Below are 19,403 nucleotides of genomic sequence, written 5' to 3'. Positions count from 1 at the left end.
CCTCTCCCCGCGGGCTCCAGGGTTGTCCCCTCCCGCCGCCCTCGGGCAGGTGTCGGGGCCGGGGGCCGAGCCCGGCGGGGCCTAGCGCTCAGCTCTGCCGCCGCCGGGCGGTCCACGCGGGCGGGCTGAGGCGCGGCGTGACCGCTCGTGCTCCTCCGCCCCGCACCCGAGCGTCCAGCCCAGGTGGGGGGGGCCTGGCCGGGGCGCGGCCCGCACCGCGCCATGCCCGCCGCCGTGGTGGAGTACAGGGGCTGGAAGGAGGGCTACCGCTGCGGCTACTGCGCCTCGGAGGGCGGGAAGGTCTCCGCGGGTAAGCGGGGGGGGGAAGCGGGACGGGACGGGGCTGCTCCGGCGGAGGGAGAGCGAGCGCGGCGGCCCTCACTAAAGATGGGGGAAGCCGCCGCAGGTGCCCGCGGTGAACATGGCGGGGCCGCCGTTTCCTGTAGGCGCTGCCCATGTCCCGCCCGTAGCAAAGATGGCGGCGGCGGATGTTTCAGGGCGTCCTCGGGCGCGGTGCGGGGCGGTGGCGGGCAGAGTCCCGTCCTGAGGCGGCCGGGGGTCCCGGCGGGAGATGGCGGCGGCCGGCAGCTCCCCGAGCATCGTCGAGTACTTCGGCGGAGAGGATGGCTACCGCTGCGGCTACTGCAGGAACGAGACCGGCAACCTCTCGCACGGTGCGGCCCGTAGGAGGAGGGGGCGGCCGGAGGCTGCGGGAGGCCTGCGAGCGGCGGGCAGCCGGGGTCGGTGCGGGACCGGGGGCTCGCCGGGAAACCTCGCCTCAGGGCCAGGCCGCCAGGGAGCCCTGCTCCAGTCTGAGGGCAAACCGTCAGAACTAACGGGAGAGCTTGGCAAAGGACGAAATGTTTTAATTATTACGGTCGTAACGAAGGACGTGGTCAGGGTCTCGCCCAGAGCGTTCTCTCGGTACAGCTTCACTTCTCGGGTGTGACTGCCCTGCCGTCCGGCCTGACCCCCGGGTGAGAGCGTGGCCGCCGGGCATGGCGGCTCGGTGGCTCCCGGGCTCGGCTCGCCCGGGGGAGCGGAGCGTGTCCTGTCCCCGGTGAAGGGGTGGTGGTCCCCGGGCTGGTTGCCCTCCGAGGGGTCCCTGGGAATGGTCTGCGTCGGCTTCAGCGCCTCTCAGATCTGAGTTCTTCTGGCCCGATGTTTCCAACTGATTGTAACAAAGTTAAGGAGTATTTTGTGTTATTCTGATGGTGTATCTCTGGGAAAGGTAGCAGGTGGAGAGGTAAACTTTAATCTTGTGCAGCCAGAGCAATATAGTTGATTGCATCCCAAGATTTATGTTGGTTTTGGTGATTTTTTTACACTTAATGTGGGGTTGATATCAGCAATTTACGAGATTTCTAAATAAACATAATCCTTGAAGTACATCTTTTCGAAAGTTGCCATTAGCTGCTCAGATTTGCAATAACATTTCTGTAGAACTTGCTGTATTCTAATGTTTTAAAGCAGAAATGCGATCAGTCAAGTGTATTACTGTGTTATTTGTTTCAGGTATGTGGGCACATTCGATGACAGTTCAGGATTACCAGGATCTCATAGACAGAGGATGGCGAAGGTAATTTTAAAAAGAAATACAAAGCCGTGTTGTCAGTTTAGATTCAATTTAGAATCCAGATTTAAAATATAGGTCTGTGAAAACAGTAGGAGACCCTGCTTTGTCACGGGGGTTGGACTAGATGACCCACAGAGGTCCCTTCCAACCCCTACCGTCCTGTGATTCTGTGAAATAGTTTCTGTAAGTAACTGAAATAGAAGTGTTTGTCCAATGCTGTGTGACTTTTTGTAACATGGCACTGCCGAACAGGAAAACAATTGGTTATTTTAGAAGGAGGGTATTTTAGTATAGCAGCAAAAAGCTGAAGAACTTACTGCTTGACTTTTGTTACTCGTCATGTAACATTTTAATACTAGTTTAACAAAGAAGGTTGGTCTGCCATTTATTTTGTAGTATAAGCAACAGAAAATCAATATGTATTTATTATTATTTTTAGAAGTGGAAAATACGTCTACAAACCTATAATGAATCAAACGTGTTGTCCTCAATACACAATAAGGTAAGAAGCTTAAGATATGCTACTGTAAGTGATTTGACAGCTTCAAGTATGTTCAGCCATTTGTGTTTACTACTTTAAGTACAGAATACTTGATAAGTTTACCTAGTTTTAATGATACTTGGAGTGCTAAATAGATGTTGTTGGGTTTGTGCACAGGCACATCAGCGTCTCAGTGATGTTTTCCTGTAAGCAACCCACTAAGTGTGTACCCTTACAGCCTTTTGCTTCTGAGTCGCAGTCCAAAGCGAGGGTCCTGCAATTGCTTTCTTGCTCACTGGTTGCAGGTGACCCGGCGTGTTTGTGTCCCACAAACACTGCTTTAGCAGCCCGAATAAGAGAGGCTGCCAGTTGAACAGTGTGAATAATTGTAGATACGCTTTTCCGACCTTAGATGTTAGTATCAATGCTGTATCTGTACGATGGTAAGTGAAAAATTCTAATGTATTAGCCTCCTAGGAAAGTGTGTTTTCTTATGCAGTACTTGAGGTCACCTTGGCATATTGCAGTGATTATAGTGATATACACACAAAACGTGCCATGAAAAATGACGTTATGCAGTACAAGGCAATATAATTTTATTAACTCAAAAGCGCTGATAAAATATTTGACTGCTTAGTATAGGGAAGCCTAAGAAATAGTTAGAAAACATATATACAGTGTAACGTAAACGTGGTTCCTTAGCATTTTTTCTGAAATAATCTTTCACAAAAGAAATTATCATAATTCTTTCTTTTTAAGGTGTCAAGCTTTGCATTTTCAGTCCTCCAAATCTCACAAGAAAGTTCTGAAGAAAATGTTGAAATTTATTTCCAAAGGAGATGTTTTGAAAGTAGCGAGCGAAGGTAAGAAATTCTTAGTGTTTGAAAACCAATACTGATGTTTGAAAGGAGGATCAAATATCTGCTTGAGGGATCGAATGGCTAATATGCTTTGATTTTTGTACAGAGACCCTTGCAGAAAGGTCTGGCTGGGTTATGTCTTTACAGTTGGTTTTGAGTCAAGAGCGCTGCGTAACCCAGAGACCAAACTGTGCACTGGACTTGCTCTGTTGAAGAACATGTTTCCGCACCTTTTGCGTAGACCGGCTTACTTTCTTTTTCATCTCTGGGCATGTGCTTTACTTTCTAGCAGGGTGCTGTAGAGAATTAGACCCTGTTCTTACCTCCATGATGAAAGTGATAATCTGGGGAGGGCTAAGTAGGACAGTGGGTGGCAGAGGAAAAGAAGAGCAAGCAGGGAAAGGAGGCTCTTTCTTCCAGGTGACTGAACAGTCAGACTCCATTTATCCAACACCAAAACCAGCTATTCTCAGTTGTGGTGGAACTTGTTGTGTCGGTTCCGAATCATATTTTGTATGTGTTGGTATTTTTGTGTCCTTGTTTTTGTTAATTTGAGGTTATGGCATGAGATTAGTTGACTGCTCCATTTTAGTGGAGAAAATAAGACTGGTCTCATAAATGAGTTGGTGCTAGTAATTCAGGGTCATAAAGGAAGCTTTCTGTTTTCAGACTATTGCAAACAGTCACTTTGTTGGAAAACAGTTGTAAAATTCTAAAGAAGTTAATTTAATATTAGTGTTAATTGTGCAAAGTGTGAGCTGAGGTTATACAGCGAGAAATTAACTCATGCAGTTTTTAATTATTTACAGAAGAGCCGATGGATTCCCAAATAGAAGATGTGGTTGCGTGTGATTTTGCATACAAGAGTGAATCTCTTGTCAGTCCATCTGAACTGACACCCTTGAGTGTGGATCACACAGAGAGAGTGGAAAATGAAGATAAGGACACGGGAGAATCAAAAGAAGAGGTGAACGAGCGGACGGGGGAATCGGGTTCTCTTCAGATACCTGCAGATAAAGACGCACCAGTCCCTGGAGGACCAGCACCTTCGGCTAAAGCTGTTCATGCACCACCTAAGCCAGGTAGTCAAGTTTCTGGTAGTAATTGGGATGTACTATCATGATTTTGTGTGTTGTGGGAGACCTTTTTATCTTGCCTAGTAATCAAATAATTGTTTCTTTTTATTCCCTGTACTCCTGCCAATTTATGGAATTCCAGTGTATGAGAGGTGCTGTGTGTTACTGTTTTCTTAGTTTTTCCTGAAGATTGCGTTGATTTTTTTTATGTTAGTGTTTTTACTTCAGTTGTTGACAATACGTATCTACAGCTGATAGTTTTCTGTAAGCTGTTTAGATTGCGGTCAGGTAGGTCAAGGTGATCGAATCTCCTCGGGCGCTGGGACCAGTTTCCAGTTTGGGATAGTTTTGTGCGCGGGATGAGATGCACATCCAGCTTCCCCTTCTGCTGTAAGATGGGATGACTCAGGCTTTGTGTACCTTGAGGTATGGTTGTGCAAGACAGAGCTGGGCACAGCTTTGGCTGATGCTGCAGAGTGCTAGTTACTGAGTTAGGTTAAGGCTTAACCTTGATTCTTGTGCAACAGCAGGAAACCAGTTTAAGACCCAACAAAAATGCCCTAGGTATTGTTTTTACATTTATTAATTTCTGCAGGTCATCTTCTTGTTATACAAATTGTGAATAACTTATTTCAGGCTGTATTTCTTATGCTTTCAGAGACTATTTGCCACAGACCTAACTGGCACTGGAAACACATTCAGTATATTATTGTGTTTTTATTTCTTAGACTTAAAGGTAATTGTATAGCTTGCTGCTCGTTTGGGGGGGGTGGGGTGGAGGGGGGAAAGGCAAGCAAAAAATCAAACCCCAAAACCCTACAAAACTGAAGTCTAAGATACTTCTGGTCCCCTGTAAGGAATGACATTGTCTAGTTGAGCTTTTTCATCTGTTTGGGAGCTTGCCTTGTTTTAGGTTTTGGAAAAGTTTAGATTAGAAAAGCAGTGTCAGAAGAGATGTGAAATTATGAAAAACTGTAGTAATTCTATTTTTTTCTTTCTCTGAACTAAATATTGCATTTCTTTATGGAAGTACAGTAATTATGTACAAGAAGTAAGGCAATCGTCCTCACTTTACTTTCTGATGCATTTATACAGTGCTGCAGCTCTCATGTGCCAAAGCCTGAAGGTAAAAGCTTATTCATTTCTAGATCAATCCACATCGAATATTGGTGGCCTTTTTACTATAATACTAATTTTAGTATTATGGTCACTTTTTTCAGTATGGAAGTTATCCCTCTGTCAAGGTTTTGCATTGTAGTTGTAAAGTTTTGCCTTTGGGCTGAATTGGAACATGAAATCCTTACCCTAAAAAAGGATCATCTCATTGTCAGTCATCTGACTGTAATCTTATTCGTGTGTTAGCTGTTATGGTACCCCTTGCTCTGGCCCGAGAGCCTGGAACCTACATCTGCTTGCAGTGGTGTTAAGCTTTTCGCGTAGTTTGTAGTGACAGGGAAGACCATATGTCAGAGCTGGTGGGTGATCCTCTGTGTGGTGTCATCATGCAGAGGAGTCCTTGAGAGTCCCTGAGGAAAAAAGAAACGCTGCAAACTGCTGCTAGCAGGACGTGCCTGCAGGGTGCTGCGGGTTGCCTCTCCTGCAGCTTCTCCTGTGTCCCAGCTGCGTTCTCGTGGGACATGGGCGGTTTCTGGAAGGGAGATGGTAAGGAGTGCGTGGATTAGTGCCAGAATAATTCATTTAACCAACAGCCTGCCTTGGAAAAGAGGGTGGAATTACTGACAGGCTCTTTGTGGCCCAGAGATTGCAGATGAGGCAGCCTTATCTTGCAGATTATGTTTCCAGTTTTGCATGGCCTCTACGATGGCCTGTTCAGAATAAATAAAGGGTTTTTTCTAAACTGCAGTTAGCTGATACATGGCAAGTCATGTTAGTTAAAATCCGCGTGGAGACTGGAGGCTTTAGAGTTTCTGCATGTGTTGGGGCATCATGCTAATGCCGAATTTCACTCGCCTATTACGTGTTGTGCCAGTATTTACAAGAACTTCAAAGTACTTTCTCCTTCACAAAGATTTTTGTCACCCTCTGTAGACTGGCTAATTTCAAGTAAAAGAATTTTGTTTTGTCCTTAATGAACACTCATTCTGATTGGTTCAGGTTTTCACCAGCTTGATAAACAATTTTGCGTCTAAGCAAAAAAGAAAGTTTTCTGAAATGCTTGATCAGAAAACCGGTAGTGCTGCATAGAAGCAGTATTGTTACATGTTCCTGGAAAACTTGTCCAGAATTTTTATTTTGTGTTTGGATTTTATAAAATGCAGTCAAAGCTTTTATAGCACTCACAGTTTATAGTTTATGTAACTTCTATTTGTTGCTCAATTTTAAAAAACCTTCTTGTTTTTTTTAATAAGTAATGAAAAACTTTGGGTTACATAAACTTCATTTTGGAAGCAAACTACGTGGACGTTGACGGCAGATGGCAGTCTTGGGTAAATATTATGCGTGTAAACCTGCCGTTGGTTTGAAAAAGGTGAGGTATGGTCTGCAGTTACCTTAAGGGTAACATTGGGTAAAACTTTAAACACTGGAAATGCAGATAAAGAAAGCTTGAAACATTGTACTCTGTTTCAGAAAAAAAGGTTTTACTTTTATAGAGCAGAAATATTCATTAGTGTGCTTCTTTCTGGAGGTTGCAAGTGAAATATAGAAGTGAATAATATATGCATCAGAAAGCTTATTTAATTCATATTTATTTTTTTTTTTCGGGTAGATGGTGTTACAGGTCAAATTTAGTTTAAAATTGTCCAGATAGAAAGATGTTTAGTTTTTGTCTTGGAAAACGTAGACTTCTTCCTTAATAAGATTGTTGAATTGCATTTTTATTCCTTTATAAATAAAACAGGTCATTGTCCTGTAGGAATAATGGGCTATTTCTGCACAGTTTCAGATAGAAAAGGAGGTTTGCTTATGTCTATATGTACACTCATTGTTTTAAGAACTTTTTTTCTTGCTAACTTACAGCTTATATAAGATAGGAGACATGAAACAGATCCTGATACAGATGAAGTACTCAAACGTTCTTCAAATGTATCATGAGTATTTTAAATAAACTCTTCCTGTGACTGGTCTGCCTACAGGCAGGTCACATAATGTCTGTAATTTCCTCATAATATTTGTCCTTTTCTGGTGAATAATTTTAGCTGTGTTGATGAAACAAACACTCAAAAACCATAGCTGAGAGGTGAGAACCCTCGAGCATAAGATCTGGTAGTGCAATTGCAGGATGTCTGAAGAGTGCCAGAGTGGTATCGGCTCCCTTTCTGAGTCCCCGAGATGCTCTCGGCATTTCAGCGGTCACGGAGTCTATGTGGAAAAACCACGCTGGGACTTTACTGGGTGAGCCACGAAGAGCTTGCTGCTGACTTTCCCCAGGAGTACACTTATAAACTCTAACTTCTGTGTGGTATGTACATGAAAAAGAGTAGTTTACAGCCTTACTGATATTTAGAAGTTAAAGTATTTCACCAATTTCTATGATGTATCTGTTGGTAAAGACAGATTCAGGCAGCGTCTCTGAGGGCTGCAATTCTTTGTGGGTGAAGTGACTCTAAACACAGCAGTGAGCTTTCGAAATGTCGGTGCTCTCCCCATTTCCAGTTTGCAGAAGGACACTGGTGTTCCCGTTGTCTGTCGGAAGGTCTGAAGTGCGTAGAGGACGAGAGAGGTGTCAGTTTTGGCTGATAACTTGCTGGTGAGGAGGGGGAGGAGGAGGAAAGAAAGATCTAACTATGTTTTCATAGGAGATCTGGAAAAAACAATTTCCGTGTAATTTCCAGGCCCTCAAGAGAGTAAAGTGGGATAAGCCATAGTTAAGTCTGGGTTTGGCTTCTCCTTTACTATTTACAAATATTAACGGAGTTGGAAATGTCGTCTTCCTAATACTTCAAATGAAAGCACCTCACCGTCCAGGGTACTTTCGCATTTGAAGAGCTAAGCCTTTCAGAAGTTGCCAGTGTGTCTTTTGCAAATACATGGATTTCAGGAGAAAGCTAATGGCATAAAACACTTCTTCAGCAGTTTGTCATAATACCTGTTACAGATTTGGTTCTGTGCGAGATCTATGACTATATTTCCCTATATGGGATTAGTTTTTTCCACTCTCCCGCTTTTTGGAAATTTTTAATATTATGGCCCTCTTTCGACTTCCAACTTATCTACTGCTGCCCTAAAAAGTAATAAAAAAATGCAGAATTACGGTTACTTTGTATTTCATTAGCTGGCTGCTGATGCAATTTTGGGTGCAGCTTTCCCTCTGTGTGGAACCTGCAACAGCAGCTGCTAAGCTGAGACGGGTATTCCTTAAAAACTGATTATTTCTTCCACCACTGATTCCAGCAGTGCAGCACAGTCGTACAGCTCTTACACAGCTTCTGGAGTGAAGTGTGATGTTCAGTTACTTGTGTGTGCTACATGGAACAGCCAGCAATGATGTACAAATTTTAGGCAGAACCAAGAGTGTTAGGAAAATGTTTCTTGCTTTTTGTAATTCTTCCAAGTTTGAATTTATGGATTTGCAATCGATATTGATTAAAATTATACTGTCTAAGGAAGTTGCTACTTGTAAGTAGATGATTTGTTTGGTAACCATAGTTTCAGTGCATTTAGTGGGTAGCATAGGGATTTTTTTATTGAAGAAAATTCTGCATTCATTTTTCTAGTACTGGCATTCTCATATCTTGACCTTTTATCTTCCGTTAGTGTCGTAAGTATAAAAGTAATTTGACCCCTTCATTGAGAAAATTGGACCACTTGATTTTTTTCATTTGTGCATATCTTTGGATTTGTGTTTCTTTAAAGCTAAATTCTTGTAGTACTACGTATTATTTTCCATGCTGATCCATTTGTTTTCTAGGTTTGACTTTAAGAGAATAACACTTCACAAATAGAACGTTATGAACACTTGATCTGTTAAAGGTAGAGGTACATTGATAGAAGTGAATTGATGAGTAAAAACACACAATCTGAATATAATTTTAAGCAAAGGTAGAAGCTTATGTGGCCTCTTACTCTTCTTTTACATGACATTAGTGGTGTTGGTGGTATTTCTATGTACTGCATAAGGACTTTAGATGACAAAAAAATCAATGCTTTTTTTAGCGCGTTGGTCTTCTGCAGGAGTCTGTGTACCTGCCTGGGTTTCTAATGCAGTAGAACAATTCTCTATGAATTTGGCTGTGAAGTTTTGTAGTTTTGGTGTGTTTTTTCTTTTCAGTATTTTGTCTTGATCCTGTAGCTATCTGGATATAGCACATCATCGTACCATATATTCAACAGGAGCTTTTCTTTGTTTCCGAGAGAGGGATGTGGTGTAATGATTTACAGATGGACTTTCAGACTTTTTTACAGACAGGAAGTATTTTCATTTTAATTTTTAAATAGAACCTTGGCTCTGGGGTGGAATTGTGGTCAAGGTGTTTCCATACTAAAGTGCTGCATTAAACAGCTGTAGAGGAAAAATCATTGCAACTTAGCTTGGCATCAGGCGCTGTTGGTAGTTGTAAACGTGAAAGACCATGTTATGTTTAGACCACAGTCTGCAATTAATGGTGATTTTGATGATTTCTATTTAGTGATTAGGAAAGAACTACTTTTTTTGCAGAATGTGGTGGTTAATTCTTTGCCTGTGCCCTTGTAGGGAAAGGGGCTGATCTGAGCAAGCCACCGTGTCGAAAAGCAAAGGACATACGGAAAGAGAGAAAACTGCAGAAACTCCTTCAGAACCAAACATGCACGCTTGAAGGCTCTCAACGTCAAACAGGAGATCAAGTTTTCCTCTCACAAAACTCTAAGTCTAAAACAAACCAACCTAAAACCATCGAAGACTTCATTTTTGTCTCTCTGCCTGATGATGCACCACACAAATTAGAGGTAATGTCTCGTTCAGTGTTGTTGGAGGTAAATTAAGGAGAAGTCTAGTTAAGGAGTTTTGGAAATGCTGAGGTGTTTAGTATCCGTGACTGCATGGAATGGTTGTAGTTTAAATCTTGGAATATATGTGGTGCTGCATGAGATATATGTGGTGCAGCTGAGCTCTGTGTAACCACAAGAGGGTACTCCTGCACTTGCAGTCAGTCATAGCAGAGCCTAGTGCAGTTACCGAAATAATTTGGAAAGTAATTCATACAGTATAACTTGAAAATGAAACACTTTGAATTAACCAAGTGTTGAATGATGAGAGAGATTCAATATTTAGTTCTGCAGTATATAAATACTTAAACTATCCATGCTAATGAATCTTGACAAGAAAGCGGTAACTGTTAATAAAATGAAACAGATAAGATAGCTGCTCTTTATAAATGTCGTTGGTGTGTATTGATGTCTTTGGAAGCTGTAAAAGTGATGGTAGAAAATTTTGCTTGATATACTGGTTGCCACTAAATCTGTTAGTAATATGGAGATAGTCATCTGGAAGACTTTTGAACTTTCTAACCCATAAACCCATTTTATTTGTTTGTTTATTCTTTTCTGGAAGCTGGAAAACTATCAGAATATAAGTATTTTCCTGGAGTTACTATTATTACTGGTGGTATTGGAAGTTAGATTTTTAGTATTCTTTTGGTGATTATTCAAAGAGGTAGTGATGATGGCTTAAAAGATTTGCCCTGAATAACTGACAAGAAGCCATGAAATTGATCCATCTCACTAACTCCTCTGGATTTTCTGATGAGTTGTATAACAGAAGTGTGATGGCTTTGTCCGAACACCTTCATTTAAAAGATGCAGGGAGAATTAAAGGTTCCAGCAGTGTTTTCCCAGACTGTCTTTGCTCCTTACTATGGCTGTCAGATGTGGTGTTTTGTTAGGTTCTTTTTGTCCATCAGAACCAATGCTATTTGTGAAAATAGAACTGTACTGTAAATCTGAGTATTTTTTGAAATGAACTTGTCCTCAAATATGCTTGAAAAGAAATGCAGTGTTGCTAATGTGATAGCATGCTTTTGGTTAGGGAGCAATCATTTTTGCTAAGAACAATTTTTAATTTATAGATTTTTTTAATATAGTTTATTTTTGTGTGTGTAAGTGTGCTGGTGGGGAAGACCAGTAGCTTCCTATTACAATTAACTCGTAATGGAATATGGAAACATTGTTTCATGTTCCTCTTTCAATTTGAAAAATATCAAGAAATGCCCTTGTGATTATTGCAAGAAATCATAGTCTTTATCTAAAGAGCATGAATACGAGTCTTCCAAATGTGTGAGTCTTTCAAATATTTTTCAGTATAGTGTGAAACTGCAAGAGAAGATTTGTGAAAGTACAGAAAATCTCTTTAAAACATTAATCTGCATACTATTTGTTATTATTTCCTGAAAACTAGTTGTATAGTTCTTCTATGGGCATTTTTGTCATATTAATTTTAAGTTTGAAAACCTTATATGCTTTTCATTGTAAATATAAAAGCCTTTGGTAGCCTAAATTGAGCTGAAGAATTGGAAGGCTATTGGCTAATATTAATTAAATTAAGGCCCTTGTGCAGGAATTCAAAATTTCTCGCTGTTGTGAGGTTTGTATATGTGTAAATATCTAGTTATTGCATGATATTGTAATAATAAATGTGTTTTAACTTTTTCTGAAGGTGAGGCTGGTGAGATCATCTCCACCAAGTTCACAGTTCAAAGCCACATTTCAGGAGTCTTACCAGGTCTATAAACGTTACCAGATGGTTATTCACAAGGACCCACCTGATAAACCGACTATAAATCAGGTCAGAAGGCCAGATGAATTTTATGCAAAGCTCAGCTTCCTCTCCATTTCATGTGTCGTGTTTCTGGGAGAAACAAATATGGATTTTATATCCATTGTATACTCAGGAGCATGTGAAATACTGTATCAAATAAAATCAACATCCCGAAAGTGCAAACTCTTTAGATACATCTTTGCGAGTGCCACAAATATTTGGTCTTAGTTGCAGACAGAGGAGTTAGGGAAGTTACATGGGTATGCTATTGGATAAGAGATGGAGAGGATGAGGCTTTTGGAGGTAGATGGTTGTAAGCCTGATAAATACAAATCTCATAAGAACTAAAACCAGCTGGACGCTTACTCTGATAATTAGTCTCATTGGCTGTAGTTTGAACGCTTCCAGAATGAGGAACAAACATGATCAGGGCCAACATGCGAGTGAAGAGTTTATCACACATACATGTTGTTGGTTTAAGGTTCACAGAAGTTGTATAAACCTCTTCACTTTCAATTTAAGCCCTGCAAGATGTAATCTGTGCACTCCACCTACGTTACACATAGTTACTGCTTCTTGTAATGACCAGGCAGTGTGGAATAGTTAACTGTCAGACACATTACCTCTCTAATACTATGAAGAAAAAAATTCAGGAGTTTGGAGGGGAGGAAGAAGTGTGTGTATCAAGAATATGTAATTGCTAAACCAGGACAGTGAGGGATGTGCCATTAAAAATAATACGTTTTAAAAGTCCTTGAGACTATACAATGAAAATAAAATTTGTGGTTGTTTTGTGAAATAACTTGGTCAAAAAAATAGGTTGAGTAAACTGATGCTTTGGAGTGTTCTAATGTCATGCAACTTTTATTCTTTAATCAAAGTATGAACAGTCAGGTTAAGCTTAGTGTTAGTTGTCAGGCTTTCCCCGCAGGAGTATTTTCTTGTTACTATGTTTAAAGTAGAAAACTGACTTCAGAGGCTTTGAAGTGGATAGGAGATCTTTCACTAGCCTTACCTTCAGAAGCGTATTATCTGCTTATATGCACTCAAAACAGTATGCTTGTATTTTCCTTGCTCTGAAGGTGAGGTTAGTACCTGTCTCCTTTGAGGACCCACAGTTCAAATCATCCTTCAACCAGTCAGCCACTTTATTTGCCAAGTATCAGATGGCTATACACAAGGATGCACCTTCTGACTGTGGTGAAAATGAGGTACAGTTCACTGCATGCACCTTTATGAAAACATTTTTTTAATGCACAGTTAAATGATGGGCAATGGTGTCTCTTAGGGTGATTCTAAATGCTAAAATATTGGAGTTTCCATTTGGGAGGGAAAATTTTGTGGTTTTCAGCCAGCTTGTGTTGGAAACTTCAGGGGAAACAGAGCTGAAGAAATAGGGATTATGCGCCATCATAACTAAAAAAATAGTGTTGGTATGGAGTTAAGTAGAGCTGTTGTTTGTATGTGATTTGTTAAGAGGTTTGGGACTGAGGTGTTTCTGCTGGAAATGAAGTTATGGTATGGAAGTGCATCTTTGATGGCGAAAGCATCTTCTGCTCTAAAGCTGTTTGGTACCTTTTCCACATTGCTCCTTAATTTTTTGTTGTCTTGATTAATTTAACAGGTGAAGGTTTTAAAAATCTCGATTTTATTCACGTTTCATTGCTAAGCATACCTCTCAACTAGAACTCACCTTTGCAGTAGCAATAGTGCAGAAATGTTCCCACCAGGTGATTGCCTGAGATTCAATGAGAGTACATGGCATATGAATAAACCCTGCTTTTAAAATAGTGTTTACAGGATGCTAATCCTAATCTAATAAGCAAAAAAAAAGCCTCGTAGGATTCTAAACAAACAGCAATTCTCCATTTCTCTGGCAGGTGGCACAGTATTTTCATTAGTAGAATTAATAAAACTGCTGCCTCAGATCTGTCATTTCTGTCTACTGCAAATGTATGACTTCAATATTAATCAACTATCTAGTCAGGCTTTTCTGTTCTTGAGAGCAGTACTTGTAGAAGTGATACCTAGTGAGCTGTGGCTGCTTTCCAGGTAGAACAATAAAACCACATAATCATTTTTGGCTCTAGTTCAAAAGAGTGTAAGGAGAGCCTTTTTGTGAGATCTCTGTAATGCTACTGTGGAAAGCCATAAAATTTATTTCACTTTGTTTTGTAAAAGAATAGGGCTCATAACAATAAGTGGTAGTGTCTGCCTTTTTTATAATTACTGACATAAATTGAGTTAATTATACAGTAAGATGGAAATTGGAAACATGCCAAGAAAGATTGAGCTATTTACTTGATTTCTATCAGCCATTACCTGGCCTGATTAGGGACTTGATTTGTCTGCTACGATGAATGTGTTTCAGCCCTAATGCTTCCATATAGCGTATATTCCACCATGCTTTTGCTCTGAAAATCTTCTTGCTCCAGAGAGGGTGGAAAGACCTCCGTATATTTACTAATTACAGAATCACAGAATGGTAGGGATTGGAAGGGACCTCTGTGGGTCATCTAGTCCAACCCCCTGCCGAAGCAGGGTCACCTACAGCAGACCGCAGAGGACCTTGTCCAGGTGGGTCTTGAATATCTCCAGAGAAGGAGACTCCACCACCTCCCTGGGCAGCCTGGGCCAGTGCTCCGTCACCCTCAGAGGGAACAAGTTCTTCCTCATGTTCAGACGGAACTTCCTCTGCTTCAGTTTGTGCCCGTTGCCCCTTGTCCTGTCACTGGGCACCACTGAAAAGAGCTTGGCCCCATCCTCCTGACACCCACCCTGCAGATATTTATAGGCATTTCTAAGGTCCCCTCTCAGCCTTCTCCAGGCTGAACAAGCCCAGCTCCCTCAGCCTCTCCTCGTAGGAGAGATGCTCCAGTCCCCTCATCATCCTCGTAGCCCTCCGCTGGACTCTCTCCAGCAGCTCCTCATCTTTCTTGAACTGGGGAGCCCAGAACTGGACAGAGTACTCCAGATGGGGCCTCACTAGGGCAGTGTAGAGGGGAAAAAAATTCTTCACTTAAAATTGTGAATTTTTAAAATACAATCGTTACATCATGAAGAATCAAGAGCAATATTGCGATGGCTGCTGACAATTAAGTTCTGAACAGCAGTTAGCTCTCAGTTCATCCAATCTCTGTTTGGGTTGTCAGAGTTGTGTGGTTTGGTGGAGGCTTGGGTTTGATGGCCTGAATCACCTGTGGAACTTTGATTTTTAACTGAGAGAGTCTGGGGGAGGAAAGCTTATAAAGATGCATTAAGGACAGTTTGGGTTTCCACCAGCTAAAGATGTAAAGTTTATCATGGGAATTGCTGTTGAATGGGTAAGGGATGGATTTCTGTTTGTACTGCTAATAGTTTAATGGATTTTTATCCTCTTCTTTTTCCTTGTTACTTGCCACGGGTGTTTCCCTACTCTACCTTTATCTTCTCTCTCTTGCGTCATGTTTTGTTCAGGCTTAGTGTACTATTCCAGAGGAGACATTAGGATCTTCTCTGAAGCTTCTAGTAAATTTAAAAACTCGGTCTGATGCTGATGGCTTTTAGTTTAGGTCCTTCTTTAGCACTAGTTGTCTTGTGTGTTCGTGTGACTATCTGGCTGAGAAGGTCTTTCTATGCACAGTTATTGGGCACTAAAGCTCTGTCACTTCAGTCAAAAGCATTTTGTATTTGATCCCTGCAGGAAGTAAACTGAAGAATACTTTACACAAAATGTATTTTGATGTAGATTAGAAGCCTTTTTTTTGGGTGTTTGTTTTCTTTAAATACTGGATTTGTGTGGCAGGAGAATCGTCTGAGTAACTTTTAAAAGCAAAAGGTGCGGAGCAGGGTAAAACTGATCCGAGTTATTGAGAGGAAGGGTGGAAAATGCTGTTTGAAAGATCTCAAACTTTTTCTTCTTCTTTTTCAGCCTTTTTAATATATCATACAGACGTTATGGAGCCAGGCAGTTCTTTAAGTAAAAGTAGAGAGAAATTCTGTCCTGTACACAGGGCTTTTTATCAGGGTAGTAACAAGCTTGCTTTGGGCTTTAAACTGGCAAACATCCAGGATTTTTTTTGCTCTAAATTAAATTTAGCTTTTAATCTGTGTAAGTTAATGTATCTGTGCATGGTAGGTGAACCTCCTTTTCAGGGAGAGTTCTGCACACTTTTGTGTTTGGAAAGTTTCTAGTTTAGGAAAAGTATTTAATTTTATATTTGGCTGAACACTTCATATTCAGAAACCTGTCTATATTTAAATTCAGAATCCAACAAAAAATATTAAGTGACATATTAACAACTTCTTTTTGGAGTATATTCTTAGATTGTTGGCATTACAGTATACTGTCTGCCTATATTAGCTGCTAGACTAGTTTTAATATTAACCTTATGTTAGAAGGCAATTTTAGGAATAGATTTAGAATTGTCGTGATTATTTGAAAATAAGACTGACACGGAAAGTTGTAAAACAGTTCAGAATATTAACAAAAGGTATATGAACCATGAAGCCGATTATTGCTTAGTGACTGTGAAAAAGGCCCTCTTTTTGCACCTGTGCGATGTCTTCTACATCTCTTTGTCAAGATTTTATACGAGAAGGGGGAGTAGATAGTTTTCAGGACAGGGAATCCATTGAACACATGACACCAAAGATTCCTTTGAACTTCGGGGCACTCTCTGGTTGGTGCCACTTTGAGACCAGCGGTAACTGGTGTTTCGGTGCCCTTCAGGATGGTGGGTCTTTTTGAATTTTGCTTCTTCCTCCTTACTTTCTCTTCTCCCTCTTCTGCATCTCTGATGGAGACCGGAGTAGCACTAATAATAGTGTGTGTTCATTAACAGGAATTTAGGTTGAGATTTTGCTGGGGAGGGTCCTGCGCTGCATTTTGGTGATGCAGTACTGGTTCCTGATTGAGGCAGTGACTTCTGTTTGTTCTAATAAAAAGCGAGGTAGACATTTCATAATGGAATAAACTTTTTCCAAGTGCCAGAGTTGGTGTTACCCCTGTGGTGATGAAACTTGCCTTCTGTATGGAAACATCATCACAATCTTCAGTGCTGCTCTCATTGGCAAGCAGAGGATTTTGTAAGGTAGAAAAGTATTTGCTATTGCCAAACAAGTCAGTATTCTAGGAACAGGTTTGAGTATCTCCTTGCTCCTGTAATTAAAACCAGTTTAGCTTGCAAGTGAAAATTTTTCAAATCTGTTTTTATCTTGATGTAAAACTACAACTATTTTCTGCATAGGCCTTTAAGCTATTGATTATCCCCTTTTCTCTGTAGTTTTCCTGGCTAAGTTGAACTTCCCTTGGAAATCTTGTCAACTCTCTCAAAAACCTTTGGTCAGTTGCTGCAGGATTTCAGCTACAAAACTGACCTGGTTGTCTCTCTGCTTCGGAGTGCAGTCAAGTACTGATGTTACGCAAAGTTGTTGGCACTTAAGAATATTTGTGTCAGCATGTTTTTATTGAATTGAATTGGTGTCCTGAGGAAAAACATAGCAAATGATTTTCTAATTAAAGGTTGCTTCATAATACTTGCTCTTAAATAGTGCAGTGGAAGAACTGATTTTTCAGTTTTTCTCTGTGGGAACATAAAACCTTATTAAACTGCTGTGTAAATGCATAGTCATCCACTTGTTTAGTAATATATGTACTTTTATCTTAAAAAGTTGTTGGAAAAAATCAGAAGAATCAGTGGGAACCTCAACAGCTTATTAAGTGGTAAAGTATGAATAGCTTCTGAGTGAGATAAGATACAATCATGGAAAACAGGTATATCACTGCCTATTGGACCAGTTTATCCAAGGCTGCTCCTGAATTCGCCAAGTCCCTGAACTGCTCAATTTTTGGAAGCTGTGAAAACATGCAAGGGAAGAATCTGTTCTAGTGTTTATCATATTCTGTGCATTTTTTCTGGTCCTTTATGCAAGTACTGTGTATGGACCTTTTTCTCAGGTCCAAGACAGTAGTTCCCCTGTACTGTTCCCAATATATATATATATATATTTTTTTTTTTTTTTGCTAAAGTAGTGGAAGACTGTAATCCTATTCGGTATGTGAATCTGTGTCTATAACATACAAAAAGCCACTAATGTAATCAATTGCAAGAATTTATTTACATATCTGCAAGTTACTTGTTTGGGTTTTTTCTGCATGGATGGTGGTTGTATTTATTTTGTGAAACAGTCAAGCTATAGTGAAAATAACTGAAATCATAAAAGCCTGGAAAAACAAAAAAAGGGAGGTTTCTACACTGAACGGAGAAGAGATAGTAGGCTGAGCATCCTTTCATTGAAAAGACATTGTTTCCCTGTATTATCAGTGAAAGATCACTTGAAGCACAAATTATAGAGCTGATCAGCAGATCAAGAGTACCATAATTATACAAACAAATTGTACGAATGGCAGTTTGTCCACCTCTTTTCCTTCATTTCTCTTAAGAAATAAAATAAATCGTAACATAGCTTTGTCACAATAATTCATGCACAGAGAAATGGACAAATATGATTTTGGAGCATGTATTTTTTTTTTGAAACTGAGTAACTTTTAATAGCATTTAATTATATTTCTGGGAGGAAATGTGTAGGTTAATGTATGTAACAGCGATCAGAGAAGAAGACAGAAGGGTGAACTTTTTATGTGTCTTGTATGATCCCAAGAGGCAGCAATATTTTGGTAAATCATTGAATCAAATGCTGATGCTAGACAGTGCTAGTAGAGGTGGCTTTCTCTGCAGGTGTACCATAGTCAGTTACTCTGGGTTTACTTCAAGAAACAGAGAAGAATATGAGAGTGACCAGGTAGTACTTTTATGCTTTACCTTTGTAGAATTACAGTACAAAAATGTGAAAGCAAGGTAGAAATACAATAGCAAGGAACAAGATAGAGTAACTAGGTCCGAGGGCATAGGCTGGCTGTTCAGATGAGAAGATTTGAGGAAGCTTTGTAATAGGTCTGGCTTGTCTTCTGCTTTGCTAACAGCAATCCTTATTTGCAAACATTTTAACCTTGTTCAACAGCAAAAATACCTGTGTTTCTGTGTAAGAAATGCAGGGAGGGCTTTGCAAAATACAAATCGCCTGGAAGATGCTATGATCCAACTCTACCCCAGATTCAGGATGATGAACAAAGTATGTGGAAATAAATATGTAAATATTTCAGAACATTTTGCCACCTGCATGTCTTTTGTGTTTTACATGAAGTGTCAGAATGTATTTCTTGGTGTTTGAATGATAGATACAGATGTGGAACTGTGTAGCTCTGGAGGCAAAGATTTTAAATGAAATTAATACAGTGAAAACATTTCTTCTTGGCATTTTCATCCCAAGAAGGAAAGTTTTTGATCCCAGTGATGTAATCAAAGGCTAATTTGGATAGAATAGGGGATATCTCTAACAGTTCTTCTTAATGAAGTATCATCTCATGAGAGGCATTGCATTTCTGTCCCCATGTTGTAATTTTTAAAAATGCTTCTTGAAGTCAATTACAGAAGCTGTCAGCATATTTTATAGACACATGCATGCATATATATATCTAAAAGCTCTCAGCTACTTTAGTTCTTTAGCTGTATTTGGTTCTTGTGCTAAAAAAAATCAGTGCCTATCATTCCAAATGGAGTTTTACATAGAACAGTCATGTGAAAAATTTGAAATTAAGCCTTTTTTTTTGTTTCTGCCTCTTCTCTAGCTAACTTAATGATTGCTGTGGGTGGTTTAAAACACTGACACAACACAC

At 40.3% G+C, this 19,403-nt stretch overlaps 1 protein-coding gene across 7 annotated transcripts in view; it reads left to right on the top strand.

Annotated features, from left to right (window-relative positions):
- Window positions 1-208: 208 nt before the first annotated feature.
- ATE1 (arginyltransferase 1) overlaps window positions 209-19,403 on the top strand; it is an 87,741-nt gene continuing 68,546 nt past the window's right edge. For 2 of the 7 annotated variants that reach the window (XM_075423856.1, XM_075423859.1), the window contains exons 1-7: window positions 474-674; window positions 1,516-1,579; window positions 2,016-2,078; window positions 2,817-2,920; window positions 3,727-3,999; window positions 9,647-9,879; window positions 12,769-12,897. In XM_075423856.1, the coding sequence (XP_075279971.1) occupies window positions 572-674; window positions 1,516-1,579; window positions 2,016-2,078; window positions 2,817-2,920; window positions 3,727-3,999; window positions 9,647-9,879; window positions 12,769-12,897 (969 nt within the window). In that variant the 5' untranslated portion in view covers window positions 474-571. Of the gene's footprint in view, window positions 311-473; window positions 675-1,515; window positions 1,580-2,015; window positions 2,079-2,816; window positions 2,921-3,726; window positions 4,000-9,646; window positions 9,880-11,584; window positions 11,714-12,768; window positions 12,898-19,403 lie in introns of those variants that run through there. The other 5 variants (XM_075423861.1, XM_075423860.1, XM_075423862.1 and 2 more) reach the window with 5 other exon arrangements.

This window comes from Opisthocomus hoazin, chromosome 6, assembly GCF_030867145.1.
Source record: "Opisthocomus hoazin isolate bOpiHoa1 chromosome 6, bOpiHoa1.hap1, whole genome shotgun sequence".
Classification (NCBI taxonomy): Eukaryota; Metazoa; Chordata; class Aves; order Opisthocomiformes; family Opisthocomidae; genus Opisthocomus; species Opisthocomus hoazin.
The sequence above is the reverse complement of the archived record's forward strand: the minus strand, read 5'-3'. Positions and strand labels throughout refer to the sequence as shown.